The sequence below is a fragment of the Citrus clementina genome, unplaced genomic scaffold (assembly GCF_000493195.1).
Source record: "Citrus clementina cultivar Clemenules unplaced genomic scaffold, Citrus_clementina_v1.0 scaffold_2, whole genome shotgun sequence".
NCBI lineage: Eukaryota > Viridiplantae > Streptophyta > Magnoliopsida > Sapindales > Rutaceae > Citrus > Citrus x clementina.
In genome coordinates this window covers 6,732,372-6,746,673 of record NW_006262688.1, presented here as the reverse complement: position 1 = coordinate 6,746,673, position 14,302 = coordinate 6,732,372, and the positions used below count along the sequence as shown (strand labels likewise).

The 14,302-nt window shown below is 35.6% G+C and overlaps 1 protein-coding gene across 1 annotated transcript; it reads left to right on the top strand.

Annotated features, from left to right (window-relative positions):
• Positions 1 to 323: 323 nt before the first annotated feature.
• On the top strand, positions 324 to 2,815 carry LOC18051589 (disease resistance protein At4g27190). Its single transcript, XM_024190692.1, has 4 exons — positions 324 to 693; positions 795 to 2,322; positions 2,462 to 2,681; positions 2,771 to 2,815. The coding sequence occupies exons 1-4, from the start codon at positions 324 to 326 to the stop codon at positions 2,813 to 2,815; spliced, it is 2,163 nt and encodes a 720-aa protein (XP_024046460.1).
• Positions 2,816 to 14,302: the final 11,487 nt, after the last annotated feature.

The following is a 14,302-nucleotide window of genomic DNA, read 5'->3' as shown; positions in this document are numbered from 1 at the left end:
ACTGCATAGGGTGGATGATGCTAAAAGAAATGGGGAAGATATTGAACAGAAAGTTGAGAAGTGGCTGAGTGACGTCGACAAGATCATGGATGCGGCAGGGCAGATAATTGAAGATGAGGAGAGAGCAAAAAACAGTCGATGTTTCAGGGGGTTGTGTCCTAATTTGACAACCTGCTATCAGCTTAGCAAGAAAGCGGCCAAGGAAATGGTGGTGATTGCTGGAGTTGTGCAGGAACAAGGGAACTTCGATAAGGTTTCATACAGTACTATTCCTGAAGACATATTGATGACTTACCAAAAGTTATGAGGCCTTTGAATCAAGAATGTCCACTTTGAATGATGTACTGAATGCGTTAAATAATCCTAATGTCAATATGATTGGGGTGTATGGGATGGCTGGCGTTGGCAAGACGAAGCTGGTGAAGGAAGCTGCTAGGCTGGCCAAGAAAGATAAGCTTTTTGATGAGGTCGTGTTTGCAGAGGTATCCCAGATTTCGGATATTAAAAAGATTCAAGGACAAATTTCTGATAAGATGGGTTTGAAATTTTATGAGGAGAGCGAATCTCGAAGAGCAAGGAGACTATGTGAAAGATTGAAGAAGGAGAAGAAGATTCTGGTAATCCTAGATAACATTTGGGCAAGTCTTGATTTTGAGAAAGTTGGTATTCCTTTCGGAGATAATCACAAGGGATGTAAAGTCCTGATGACCGCAAGGAATCCAGATGTCAAAATAATTTCTTGGTTGGAGTTTTAAATGAAAGAGAAGCTTGGAACCTGTTTAAAAAGATATCAGGTGATTATGCTGAAAATGAGGATTTGCAGTCTATTGCAAAGGACGTAGCAAAGGCATGTGGATGTTTGCCCATTGCTATTGTAACAATAGCCAGGGCATTAAGAAACAAGAGCGTATTCGAATGGAAGAATGCGCTGCAGGAACTAAGAAGGCCTTCAGGAAGGAGCTTTACAGGAGTCCCGGCAGAGGCATATTCAACAATAGAGCTGTGTTACAATCATTTAGAAGGTGAGGAACTCAAGTCAACTTTTTTGCTTTGTAGTCTAATGGTGCACATTCAAAGTGCCACCATTCAATATTTGTTGAGTTATGGGATGGGTTTGGGTCTATTTGGGGGAATAGATAGAATTGAAGAGGCATGGAATAGAGTATATATGTTGGTCAATAAACTCAAAACTTCTTGTTTGTTGCTTGATGGTCATACTAGTGAGGAATTTTCTATGCATGATGTTGTTCGGGATGTTGCCATATCAATTGCATTTAGAGACCAAGGTGTTTTTTCAATGAATGATGGGGTTTTCCCGAGGGGATTGTCAGATAAGGAAGCACTAAAGCGTTGCCCTGCAATCTCGTTACATAATTGTAAAATTGATGAACTTCTTGAAGGTTTGGAATGCCCGCAACTTAAGCTTCTCCATATGGCTACTGAGGATCTGTCTGTCCAACAAATTCCTAATAACTTTTTTATTGGGATGACTGAACTCAGAGTTCTAGATTTCGTTGCAATGCATTTACCTTCACTGCCATCGTCACTTTGTCTCCTATCGAACCTTCAGACTTTGTGTCTGGATTATGGTGTTTTTGGAGATGTATCTATTATTGGAGAGCTGAAGACACTGGAAATTCTTAGCTTTCAAGGTTCAAATATTGAGGAGTTTCCAAGAGAAATCGGTCAATTGACTAGGCTAAGGTTGTTAAATTTAGCCTATTGTAACCTACTAAAAGTGATTCCATCAAATGTCCTATCCAGCTTGTCCCGATTGGAAGAGTTATACATGGGTTATACCTTCGTTGAATGGGAGATTGAAGGACTCAACAATGTGAGAAGCAAGGCTAGTCTTCATGAGTTGAAGCAGTTGTCTTATTTGACGAATCTAGAAATTCAAATTCAAGATGCTAACGTCCTGTCAAAGGGTTTGCTCTCCAAAAAGTTGAAAAGGTACAAAATATTCATCGGGGATGAGTGGAATTGGTCTGATCAGCTTCAAAATAGCAGAATATTGAAACTCAAACTCAATAACAGCACTTGGCTGAAGGATGATGTTTTCATGCAGATGAAGGGAATTGAAGAACTCTACTTGGATGAAATGCGGGGTGTGAAGAATATCGTTTATGATTTAGACAGAGAGGGTTTTCCGAAATTGAAGCATCCCCAAATCCAAAACAATCCTTACTTCTTGTATGTTATTGACTCAGTGAAGCATGTACCTCGTGATGCCTTCCGCGCCTTGGAGTCATTGTCTCTAAGCAATTTGATTAATTTGGAGAAGATCTGTCATGGGAAACTCAAGGCAGAGTCTTTCTGCAAGTTAACAACCTTAAAGGTGAAAAGTTGTGATAAATTGAGCTTTATCTTCTCATTTTCCGTTGCCAGAAGCCTTCCGCAACTTCAAACAATTGAAGTGATTGCATGCAAGAATATGAAAGAGATTTTTGCTGTTGTTTAGAGAAGATGATATCAAAGACAATGTGATTGATAAGCTTGAGTTTGCTCAACTGCGGAAGCTGACTCTAAAATCTCTACCACATCTTAGAAGCTTTTGCTCTTTACTGAAGAAATCTTACACACCGGAAAGGCAACAGGCGCCATTGACAATTGGTTCATCGTCTAATGAAGTCATTTTGGAGGATGAGCTTGATACTTCCGCCCCATTTTTTAGTGAAAAGGTGCGTTCAATAACCTTCTGCTGTATCATCTTATTCTTTTCTTCTCTTTATTTGTTGAACTTTGATTCGTCTGTGCATTTTTTTTTCAGACTGCTTGGTATGAAACTTTGATCTCTAATTTAGCTAAACTTTAATCACGCAATTGCTTTGCCTTTATGGAAATAATTTAGCAAGTAATAATTTCTAATTAGAAGTAGTAGACTGTTGGAAATTAGGCCTTGATTTTAGCCTCAATCCTAGAGATATTTTATGATCCGTTTCCTATGTAAATATAGATGATAGCTGTCAAATATTAGCTCTTAACTAGTTTCCTTTTCTGTTATAATTGCTCTATTTAAAAGGGATCCTTGTACTAATTGTCAATAAGAAAGATACTACTTTTTTCTCATAATTTCTAAGTTGGTATCAGAGCATAGGGAATCGTGTCTGTAACCATGTCAGAAGTCACGTCTGAAACCACTCCAACTCTCATTCTGTTCAAATCACCACCATCCGCCTAAATGGCGACAACTTCCTCTGCCAGTCGCAATTTGTCCGAATGTATATCTGTGGGCAAGGAAAAATCGGTTACATCATTGGTGACAAGAAGGTTCCTGCTAATAATGATCCACTGTACGCCACCTGGGATGCTGAAAATTCCATGGTTATGCCATGGCTGGTCAATTCCATTGAGGAGGATATAAGCTCCAATTATATGTGCTATCCTACTGTTAAAGAATTGTGGAATAATGTTAGTAAGATGTATTCAGACATGGGCAACTAATCTCAGGTTTTTTAGTTAACTTTAAAGTTGGGAGAGATTCGTCAAGGTGATGATTCTGTTATCAAATATTTTACTTCATTGAAAAGGTTGTGGCAAGATCTTGACCTCTTCAACACATATGAATGGAAATCCGTTGATGACTGCAACCACTATAAGAAAACCGTGGAAGACAATCGTATTTACAAGTTTCTTGTCGGCCTTAATGTTGAGTTTGATGAAGTACGAGGAAGGATTATTGGCAGACCTCCTCTAATACCCATTGGCGAAGTCTTTGCTGAAGTCAGAAGAGAAGAAAGCCGAAGGAGCGTAATGCTCGGGAAAAGGAGTACCGGTGAGTCAATTGAGAATTCTGCCTTAATTACTGATGCAGTGGCCTACAAGACTGCAAATTATCAACGCAGGTCTGATGATAAGTCACAGGCCTGGTGCGATCATTGCCACAAACCTCGCCATACACATGAAAAGTGTTGGAAACTTCATGGCAAACCTGAAAACTGGAAAAGCAGCAAGCAAGGAGAGAAGAATTGTGGGATTCCTTCTGCCAATAAAGCCAACTCAGGCCACTTCAACAAAAAGCAGATTGATAAACTCTTGAAGCTGATAAAATCCAACTTCTTGTTTGGTATTCCTAGTGTTTCTTTGGCACAAACATGTAGAAATCCTATAGCCCTTTCTTGTTTAAACTCTTCTCCATGGATCATTGATTCTGGAGCCTTTGATCACATGACTAGTTCTTTTCATTTATTTAATACATATTCTCCTTGTTTTGGAAATCAAAAAATTAGAATTGCCGATGGTAGTTTTTCACAAAGGACTTATCAAACTGATCGGGAAAATTAATCTCAATTGTGTTCTTCATGTCCCTAAATTAGCCTGTAATCTTTTGTCTGTTAGTAAATTATTTAAAGATTCTAATTGTCGTATTACCTTCTTTGAATCACATTGTGAATTTTAGGACCAGAACTCGGGGATGATGATTGGACGTGCTAGGGTGATTGAAGGTCTTTACTACTTTGATGAAGTACCTATTAGTAATAAAAAAGCTCAGAACTTTATTAGTACTAGTTCAATTTATGTTCAGAAAAAATAATGCAATGGCACTATAGACTAGGACATCCTAGTTTTCTTTATTTGAAATACTTGTTTCTAGAATTGTTTAAAGGGATTGATTGCTCTTCTTTTTATATGCGAATGTTGCATTTTTGCAAAACTTCATCGTTCTACTTATTTGCCAAAACAATACCAGGCCTCCAAACCTTTTTATTTGATTCATAGTGATGTTTGGGTTCCTTCTAAGGTCACTACCCTTTCTGGTAAAAAATGATTTGTTACTTTTATTGATAACCATATTCGTTTATGTTGGATTTATCTCATGCATAAAAAATCTGATGTAAAATATTTATTTGAAAATTTTTACACTATGATTGAAAATCAATTTCAAACCAAAATTGGTATTTTACATTCTGGCAATGGAATAGAATATTTCAATGAGCATTTGGGTGAGTTTTTGAATGATAAAGACATTTTTCATCAATCTACACGTCGAAACACTCCTCAACAAAATGGCATTGCAGAACGGAAAAATAAGCATTTACTTGAAGTAGCACATGCCATAATGTTTTACATGCATATTCCTAAGTATTTATGGGGTGAAGCGGTTTTAACAGCAGCTTATTTAATAAACAGGATGCCTACCAAGGTGTTAAAATACAAAACAACCCCTTGATTGCCTTAAAGAATTTTTTCCTACAACAAGGTTGTTTTCTAATTTACCTGTCAAAGTTTTTGGGTGCACTGTCTATATTCATGTTCCAAGTCAATTTCGTTCAAAACTTGACCCACGTGCTATAAAGTGTGTATTTTTGGGTTATTCATCGAACAAAAAGGGGTATAAGTGTTTTGACCCTCAAACAAAAACATTCAATGTGAGTATGGATGTGTCGTTTTTGGAAAAAAACTCCTTATTTCACTCAAAATTCTCTTCAGGGGGAGACAAATGGAGTAGAAGACAATTTTTAGGACATTTCTATCCCACTTCCAAAAGTTATTTGTCCTATTCAAAGACTACACTTTTCTGATAATGATCGGTTGAGAAAAACAAGTTCTTTAGTGCCTAGTCTAGGAGATTCTCGTTCAGGGAGAGAAGTACTATAAACAGATCAACATGATCTAAATTCTGAACTTCAGGTTTATACTAGGAAGAGATTTCATCTGAGAAGTAAAGACTTGAATGTCAATCTTACACAAGCCCAATTTGAAAAACTGAGTTCCGGCACTGAAATTTCAGGTAATCAAATCCCAACTCCAGCTTTGATTCTCTCTATTGTTTCCAATGATTCACCAATTATTCTTGATCTTGATGTCCCTATAGCTATTAGGAAAGGTGTTCGAAACTGCACCAAACATCCTATTGCAAATTATCTTTCCTATCAAAGACTGTAAAAAAACCATAAAGCTTTCACATCTAGGATTTCACACTTGTTTGTTCCAAGAAATGTACATGAAGCACTGGATGACCTAAATTGGAAATTAGCAGTCATGGAGGAGATGAATGCCTTGAGGAGAAGTGGTACTTGGGAGATACTTGATCCACCCAGAGGCAAGAAAATAGTTGGGTGTAAGTGGGTGTTTACGATAAAATGTAATGCTGATGGAAGCGTTGAGAGGTACAAGGCAAGACTGGTGGCTAAAGGCTTCACTCAAACTTATGGGATTGACTATCAGGAGACTTCTGCTCCTGTTGTTAAAATAAATTCTATCAGAATTTTGTTATCTCTTGCAGTGAATTCTGATTGGCCTTTACATCAACTTGATGTTAAAAATGCATTTCTCAACGGTGATATTAAAGAGGAGGTGTTCATGAGTCTACCACCAGGATTTGAGAAGAGACTTGGTAGTGATAAAGTCTGCAGATTAAAAAAAGTCATTATATGGTCTCAAATAGTCACCAAGAGTGTGGTTTGAACGCTTTGGAAAGGCAGTTATCAGTTATGGCTTCTTGCAGAGTCAAGGAGATCACACAATATTTTATAAACACTCAAAAGACTGTAAAATTGCAATTTTGATTGTTTATGTTGATGATATCATTTTAACTGGTGATGATGAAACATAATTAGCAGCCCTCAAGAAGAGACTTGGAAAGAAGTTTCAAATTAAGGATTTGAGAGTCCTTAAGTATTTCCTTGGAATGGAATTTGCAAGATCCAAGGAAGGTATATTTGTGAATCAGAGGAAATATGTTCTTGATCTCATTGGAGAAACAGGTTTGCTTGGTTGTAAGATGGTAGAGACCCCAATTGATCCTAACTTGAAGTTACAACCTGCTAAGGTTGAAGAAGTAAATGATAGGGAACAATATCAAAAACTCGTAGGGAAGTTGATCTACTTGTCTCATACGCGACCTGATATCGCCTTTGCAGTCAGCATGGTAAGTCAGTTTATGCACTCACCAGGGGCAAAGCATTTCGAGGCAGTCTACAGGATCTTAAGATATCTAAAAGGAACTCCAGGGAGAGGGCTAATGTTAAAAAAACATGGACATCTTCAAGTTGAAGTCTACACTGATGCAGACTGGGCAGGAAGTGTCACTGACAGGAGATCAACATCTGGCTACTGTTCCTTTGTTGGTGGGAACCTAGTTACATGACGGAGTAAAAAACAGAATGTGGTAGCTAGAAGTAGTGCGGAAGCATAATTCAGAGCTGTTGCCCATGGAATCTGCGAGGTTATGTGGATAAAAAGAATTCTTGAAGAACTGAAATTTGCTTTCTCAACTCCTATGAAAGTCTATTGTGACAGCAAAGCTGCTATTTCTATAGCTCATAATCTAGTTCTTCATGATTGAATAAAACATATAGAAGTGGATAAACACTTCATCAAGGAGAAACTCAATACTGGAAAAATATGTATGACATATCTTCCAACAAATGAACAATTAGCCGATGTATTAACAAACGGATTGCACAAGAAGCAATTTGATAAGTTGACTAGCAAGCTGGCTATGGAAGATATCTTCAAACCAGCTTGAGGGGGAGTGTTGGAAATTAGGCCTTGATTTTAGCCTTAATCCTAGAGATATTTTAAGATCCGTTTCCTATGTAAATATAGATGATAGCTATCAAATATTAGCTCTTAATTAGTTTCTTTTTCTGTTATAATTACTTTATTTAAAAGGGATCCTTATATTAATTGTCAATAAGAAGGAGACTACTTTTTCCTCATAATTTCTAAGTTAGACTAAACTTTGTACTATTGGATGTTTACTTTTATCAGAAAGAGAGATTCTTCATCCTTATGGCATGTTTATGATACCGTAAAATATCATTTCTTACATTTATATGAAAGTAAATTGAAACCTGAACTATGTCTGTGGGTTGCCTTCCCCAACTTGGAGTCCTTGAAACTTTCTGCCATTAATGTTGAAAAGATTTGGCACAATCAACTTCCAGCGATGTCTTCTTGCATTCAAAACTTAACCCGCTTGATTGTGCGCGTTTGTGGTACTTCAAAGTCTGTATTTCACTCTTCTTCAGTCAGAAGCTTTGTGCAACTCCGGCACCTTGAGATAAACAACTGCATGAACTTAGAAGAGATAGTGTTCCTTGAACTTGAAGAGTCAATGGAGGAAGAAAAGGACATCATTTTCCCTCAATTAAACTTCCTGAAGATAAAAGATCTTGTTAATGTCACAAGTTTCTGCTCAGGAAATTATATTGAGTTTCCATCCTTGAAAGAACTGCAAATACAGCGATGCCCTATGTTAAAGGCATTCATCCTAAAAAATATGACCACGGACTTGAAAGGAGGCAAAAAAGTTGAAACAATGAGCTCAGTGGAGATCCAACCTTTCTTCAATGAAAAGGTAGAAATTAATTTATCTTCCCAACTTCACCCGTTTCTTTTTAATTTTCAATTTTCTCTACTCAATGGCATAATCACTACAGGTTGCATTACCTAGCTTAGAGGAAATGGTACTTTCCAACATGGATAACTTGAAGATGATATGGCTCAACCAATTTGCCGATGATTCGTTTTGCAAACTGAAGTTAATGAAAGTTGAGTCCTGCAAAAGACTACTGACCATTTTTCCTCCCCAGATATGTGGAAGATTCTTGAAACTGGAATCTCTAATGGTGACAAATTGTGGTTCTCTAGAAGAGATATTTGATCTTGAAGGGATGGATTTTGAAGAACAAGGTTCTGGAGCAGTAACTCAGTTGAGAGAATTATATCTTTCTCGTCTACCGAAATTGAAGAGCATATGGAATAAGGATCCCCGCAAAATGTTTTCCTCATCTCCGAACCTACTGAAACTGAGGATATTTGCATGTCAGAGTTTGAAAAGTCTCTTTCCCGCCTCCATTGCCCGGAGCCTTTTGCAACTTGAGAAGTTGTACATTAAGAACTGTGGAGTGGAGGAGATTGTTGCCAAGGAAGGAAGAGCCGAAGCAACTGTTGGGTTTGTCTTTCCCAGTTTAATCTCGCTCACACTCTGCGAACTTCCACATCTTAGAACTTTCTACCATGGAATGTATACTTTAGAATGGCCGGTGTTAAAAAAGTTGAAAGCATATGGTTGTGACAAAGTAAGTATATTCGTGCCAGAACATATTAGCTTTGAGGAAATAAAAGGGATCCCAGCAGAACAACCCCACTTCTTTGATGATCAGGTATGATGCTCATTTTTCATTTGTTTTATAAGATTTTATCTGTTCTGTGCAATTGTCTGATGGAAGACCAACTCCTGCTGGCCTTTTTCTGCTTGGTCACTAGGTCTTCTGAAACTTGGAGGAATTGTCATTAAGCAAAAAGGACATCACCATGATATGGCAGGACCATTTTCTAGAACATCTTTTGAGCGAGCTCAAAGTCCTTAATGTCTCGTATGATGATGAATCAGCTGTTTTTCCACTTGGCTTGCTTCAAAGAGCTCGCAATCTTGAAAAGCTTGTACTGAGTTATGGTTCATACAAAGAAATTTGTTCCTCTGAAGAGGTTGAAGAACATGCTGGAAGGCTCACACATATAAAAACCTTGAAGCTAAATAAACTCTCGGATCTGACTCATATGTGGAAACAAGATTCCAAACTGGACTTAATGCTTCAAAATCTTGAAATTCTAGAGATTAAGTATTGTGGCAATATGATGAATTTGGTTCCATCCCGAGCATCTTTCCGAAATCTAACAGTTTTGGAAGTGTGCGACTGCGAAAGACTAGTAAGCGTAGTAACATCCCCAACAGCGAAGAGTCTGGTGCAACTGAGAAAAATGACAATATCGAAGTGCAAAATGGTTACTGAAGTAATAGCAAGTGATGAGGGAGACGTGGTAAAAGTTGAAATTGTTTTCAACAAATTGAAGGAGTTGTTTCTTGAAAGTTTAGAGAGCCTGAGAAGTTTCTGCTCCAGCGCTAATTATGCCTTCAATTTCCCATGCTTGGAGGATCTAATGGTGATCAAATGCCCCAACATGAAGACTTTCTCTGCAGGAGTTTTAAAGACACCGAGATTATGGGATGTGCAAAACTTGGAACTGAATGAAGCGTGTTGGGCAGGTGACGTGAATACAACCATACAGCAGTTACACGAAAAAATGGTATATATGCATCGATTCATTAAGCTATCTTCCTTTTTGTTTCAGTGGATAACTTGTTCACTAAGCTGTCTTACTCTGTCAGTAATCTGAGTCATCGGTAATATCAGGCTAAGCGTCCTAAGATAGAGGACTCAGGGGAGTCTGAGACATCAACGTCGGAGGAGACTGACCACGAGGAAGATGGAGAAGGCAGCAAAGAGGTTCGTTTAATAACTTTTTTTTTTTGGCAACTAGTTGTGTTATTTATGTAAAAAGTGTTTTTATTGGTTGTTTAAACTATTTGTTGTCTTTGTTTTTGTTATGGTAAAATTAGATTGAATTCCCAGCGACATCAGAGGATGAAGAGGAGTCTGAAACATCAATGTCTGAGGAGATTGATGAGGAGGAAGATGAAGGAAATTGTGAAGAGGTTTTGTATGAAACGTTGTGATTCTTCTGCGGATAATTATGCTATCTATGTTGAAATTGTTTATTCAATTTGCATTTTTTTGTTCCCTGGCTTTGTGCAGGAGAAGGAGAATGGTGACGATTAGGAATTAAACACAGCCAAAACGATAGCTTCAGTTGCCGTTTCTAGTTTAAGTGATCATGCTTCCTTCACGTGACTTCATAGCAACTCAAACATTAAGAAAACGCTGCCGTTTTCCTTTCCCAAATGTTTGAATTCAGATGCTCAACAGTTGGTGTAACAGTTCATTGCGGAAATTGTTAAATAAGGAAATTGTTAGTTTTCCCTTAATGAAATTAATATATATCATTTTTTTCTTTATTATTTTTATAATATTAAAAAATTTCCTAACATAAAAATTTTAAAGGAAAAGAGGGGTAAATATGTAATTTACTTGGTGGTTTATCTTAGAAAACAAAATATAAATTTATTATAAGAAAAGTGTTTAAAAAATAACAAAAAATTATAAGAAAATATCTCATTATTAATTTTTTTTCATAGTGAACATATATTTCTTATCTTTAGTACTTCAGTTTTTTTTTAATTTTAATTTTTAATTATATGACTTATTTAATTTACAGTAGGTATGAATAAAAGTGAATTTAAAAATAAAGGTAATACTATAAAATTATGTCGGCAAGGGAATTATTGGTTATTATGAAAATTTTTAGTAACTAGTATGTATTGGTTTTAGTAAAGGAGAAAATAACAATTTCCCTTATTAAATACTCTTTAGAATTGACAAATTTACAGTTAGATGGAGAAAATTGTGCAATAAAAAAGTTTTTAATCAATGAAAAAAAAATTCATAAGCCGATTGACTTGTTCTCTAAACTTTTCCCTTCTTGTTTTCAAGTTTTATCAATGAGGTGTTGGGTTTTGAGAAAATTTTTCTACTAGTTTCCAACACCGGCAATGACTTTTCGGTATTGAAAACTAGGGGACTGGTGTTTGGGTTGGATTTTCTGATAGTGTCTTAAAATATAGTCGATCCTAATGTACTCAGAACTTATTGTTGTTGAGCTGACCTCATAAGTGCAACCTGCAGCCTATGTTGGCGACTTGGTTTACAAGTACGACCTAAGATCTATGTGAATGACCTAAGTTAAGAGTACAACTTCAACGCTATATGAGCAACTGAGAAATTCATCCATCTGATCTGAAAGTGAAGTAATCTGACCTTGAAATTCTCTCGTCTGACTTGAGAATTAGCTTGACATGAAAAATTGCTAGTTAAGAAAACGTGGCCTAATTTATAGGGAAGTTGTATGCCATGATCTATTTAAACCACCTCCAACTGACAACCACTTGCAACTGCTGAAGAAAGTGGGCTGAAGTTAAGGAGGTAACCGTATACGACTAAGAGTCTATTTAAACTGAAGAGCGCATCAGGTGAAGGGGTTAGCAAAAATGAACCAAAAACTCTACAAGTGACCTATCTAAGAGCCTTAACATTCCCTACCAGATTTTGGGTTTCTCTATTGGAAAATTCCTTTATTTTGAACTCATTCACAATTCTTCTCTTTCTTTTTTATCTCTTTATACACAATTTCTGATTTAAGCATCGGAGGGTCTGCGCCAGGACCCCATCGGCGTATCCTAACCGTGTTTTCTGATTGACAGGTACAGAAAATTACGGTCATATTGGCGATTGAGCTTGGATTTGCGCTGTAATTCCCCAAAAGAAACAAATTTAGCTGTTGAGGTCGTTTTTCGACATCAACAGACGTGAAAGATCATTTACTTCCAGTTCCTTCCTGGTAGCAGTTAAAAACAATAACACATCTAGAATAAGCTTATAGATGCTCTAAATCCATGTATTATTATTGTTGTTTTAATTTTTTGCCGTAAATTTAGTATCCTCAGGATACTATATCTGTATCTTAGAAATACCATACCTCATAATCTGAGTATCATCAAATGTTTAGAAAGTCAGCAAAATCTAAACATTTAATGGTGTGCAAGTTGGGGTATAATAACCTTAATATACCGTAGTTAGATTATTATTGTTATTATTATTATTATTGTAAGAATTGCTATTACCCAAAAAAGAAAAAAAAATCGTTCACGATAATTTGTAAAAGCATACCTATACATAAACGATAAAAAATATTTCGTGAAAATCCAACTATTTGTACTAAGAGACGAATATCTACAAATAAGCCTTTTCGCTCTACTAATTTCTGAAGTTGAATATTCATAAATGATGTAACATTGCTGATGAGTTATAAATGGTAATTCTACAGCCAAGAACAAGACAATTTGGCATATGTGGCTAGAAAATGATGAGTCCGGATCTAATTACGGTACTTCAAGAGTAAGATATTCAATAATCGGTGCATCGTCATATTATTAAAAAGTTGGCAAACTAATTTCAACGACGTTAAATTTGTTTTATATTTCATAAATGAAGAAGCAACAAATTAACTAGAATCTGTGATTTTGACTGCTTCAGACCAATCAGTACTGTTTGTTTATTCACAATTCAGTTTTTAAATTATATTCTGAGTTAATTTGCTAATTGATTGGTGCTTACATGCTTAATTAATTTCTTCAGTACCTAAACATGGAAAATGTCAAATGTAACGTACACCAAACATACACGTTATGACTTGATCCAAGATAAATTGAATTAAGAATTATGTGGTAAAGCCACCATATCATTTTTTTCCCTTTTCTTAATTGTATTTTCAAAAGGCTTTTTCATCATTCTTTCTATAATTTGAATTTATATTAATTCTACAGCTAATGAGACGTGGTTCGAGTTTGAGAGATCAAATAAGTATATGTATGTGTGTGTATATATATATATATATATATGTAATGAGATAGTCGTAACATCTCATTTTTATAAAAATATAAATTTTAATCAATGCAAAAACTACAAATAACATTATATAACTGTAAAATCTACATTTAAAAAAAATAGAGAAATCTGCGTTGAAGTCTTTTCCTTCGATCAAATCATGTTAGAAAAAAAATATTGATATTTGGCGTTGTGATTTAGTTAGCTAGTTTTAAACCTGAAAATGATAAATGCTATCTGTGTTGTTTCTCCAAATGTTCACCGTTCTTTATAATTTAATATCGGTAATAAGAAATAATATGACTGAGTTTTGAAATAGCTATTGAGGGTAGGTTCTTAACAGATCAATTCAATGAATTAATTTACCCTTTACAATAAGCACCAGCCAATTAGTTGTCATGAGACAAAAAGTCACCTTGGAAATTTTCTCAGGAACCCCAGATCATAACTGCTCTTTCTTGCAATTTGATCTCTTTGGGTGGAGTTTTATCTATTTTTATTTTTAATTGATTATTGACTATAGTTACTATAATATAATTTAGGATAAATTTTAAATTATCCCCTCATGAATTGAGTATTTTTAAATTACTCTCTCTACTTTTAAAAGTTTCAAATTATTTCATTTTTATTTTAAAAAATAAGAAAAAAAATGAGATGGGTTGATTTTTTTTTAAGTCATCCTAATAAAAATAGAGTAAATTAAAATTTTAAAAAATAAGAGATAATTTAAAAATAATCAATTTATAAAGGACTAATTCGAAATTAACCCACAACTTCGAATGTTTCAGAATTCAGAAAGGAGAACTGCAATGACTTGGTGAGATCCGATAATGTCAGTAACATATTAAAAAGAAGAGTGTGAGGGTAAAATAATTGGATTTGTTGGAGAGGAAACTTCATGCTCTATTAAAAAAATGGGTTAACTGACTATATAAACTGCGTGTTTCTATGCCATGTTCATTCAAAAGTGATCCTCTAGTATCGAAGAAATAAAGCTCTTAGCACTCTCG

Coding starts and splice junctions, on each gene's coding strand:
- LOC18051589 (XM_024190692.1), top strand. CDS start 324: ATGTCCACTTTGAATGATGTACTGAATGCGTTAAATAATCCTAATGTC. Junction 694..794: donor CGGAGATAATCACAAGGGAT/GTAAAGTCCTGA, acceptor AAAAGATATCAG/GTGATTATGCTGAAAATGAG. Junction 2,323..2,461: donor AAGGCAGAGTCTTTCTGCAA/GTTAACAACCTT, acceptor GCTGTTGTTTAG/AGAAGATGATATCAAAGACA.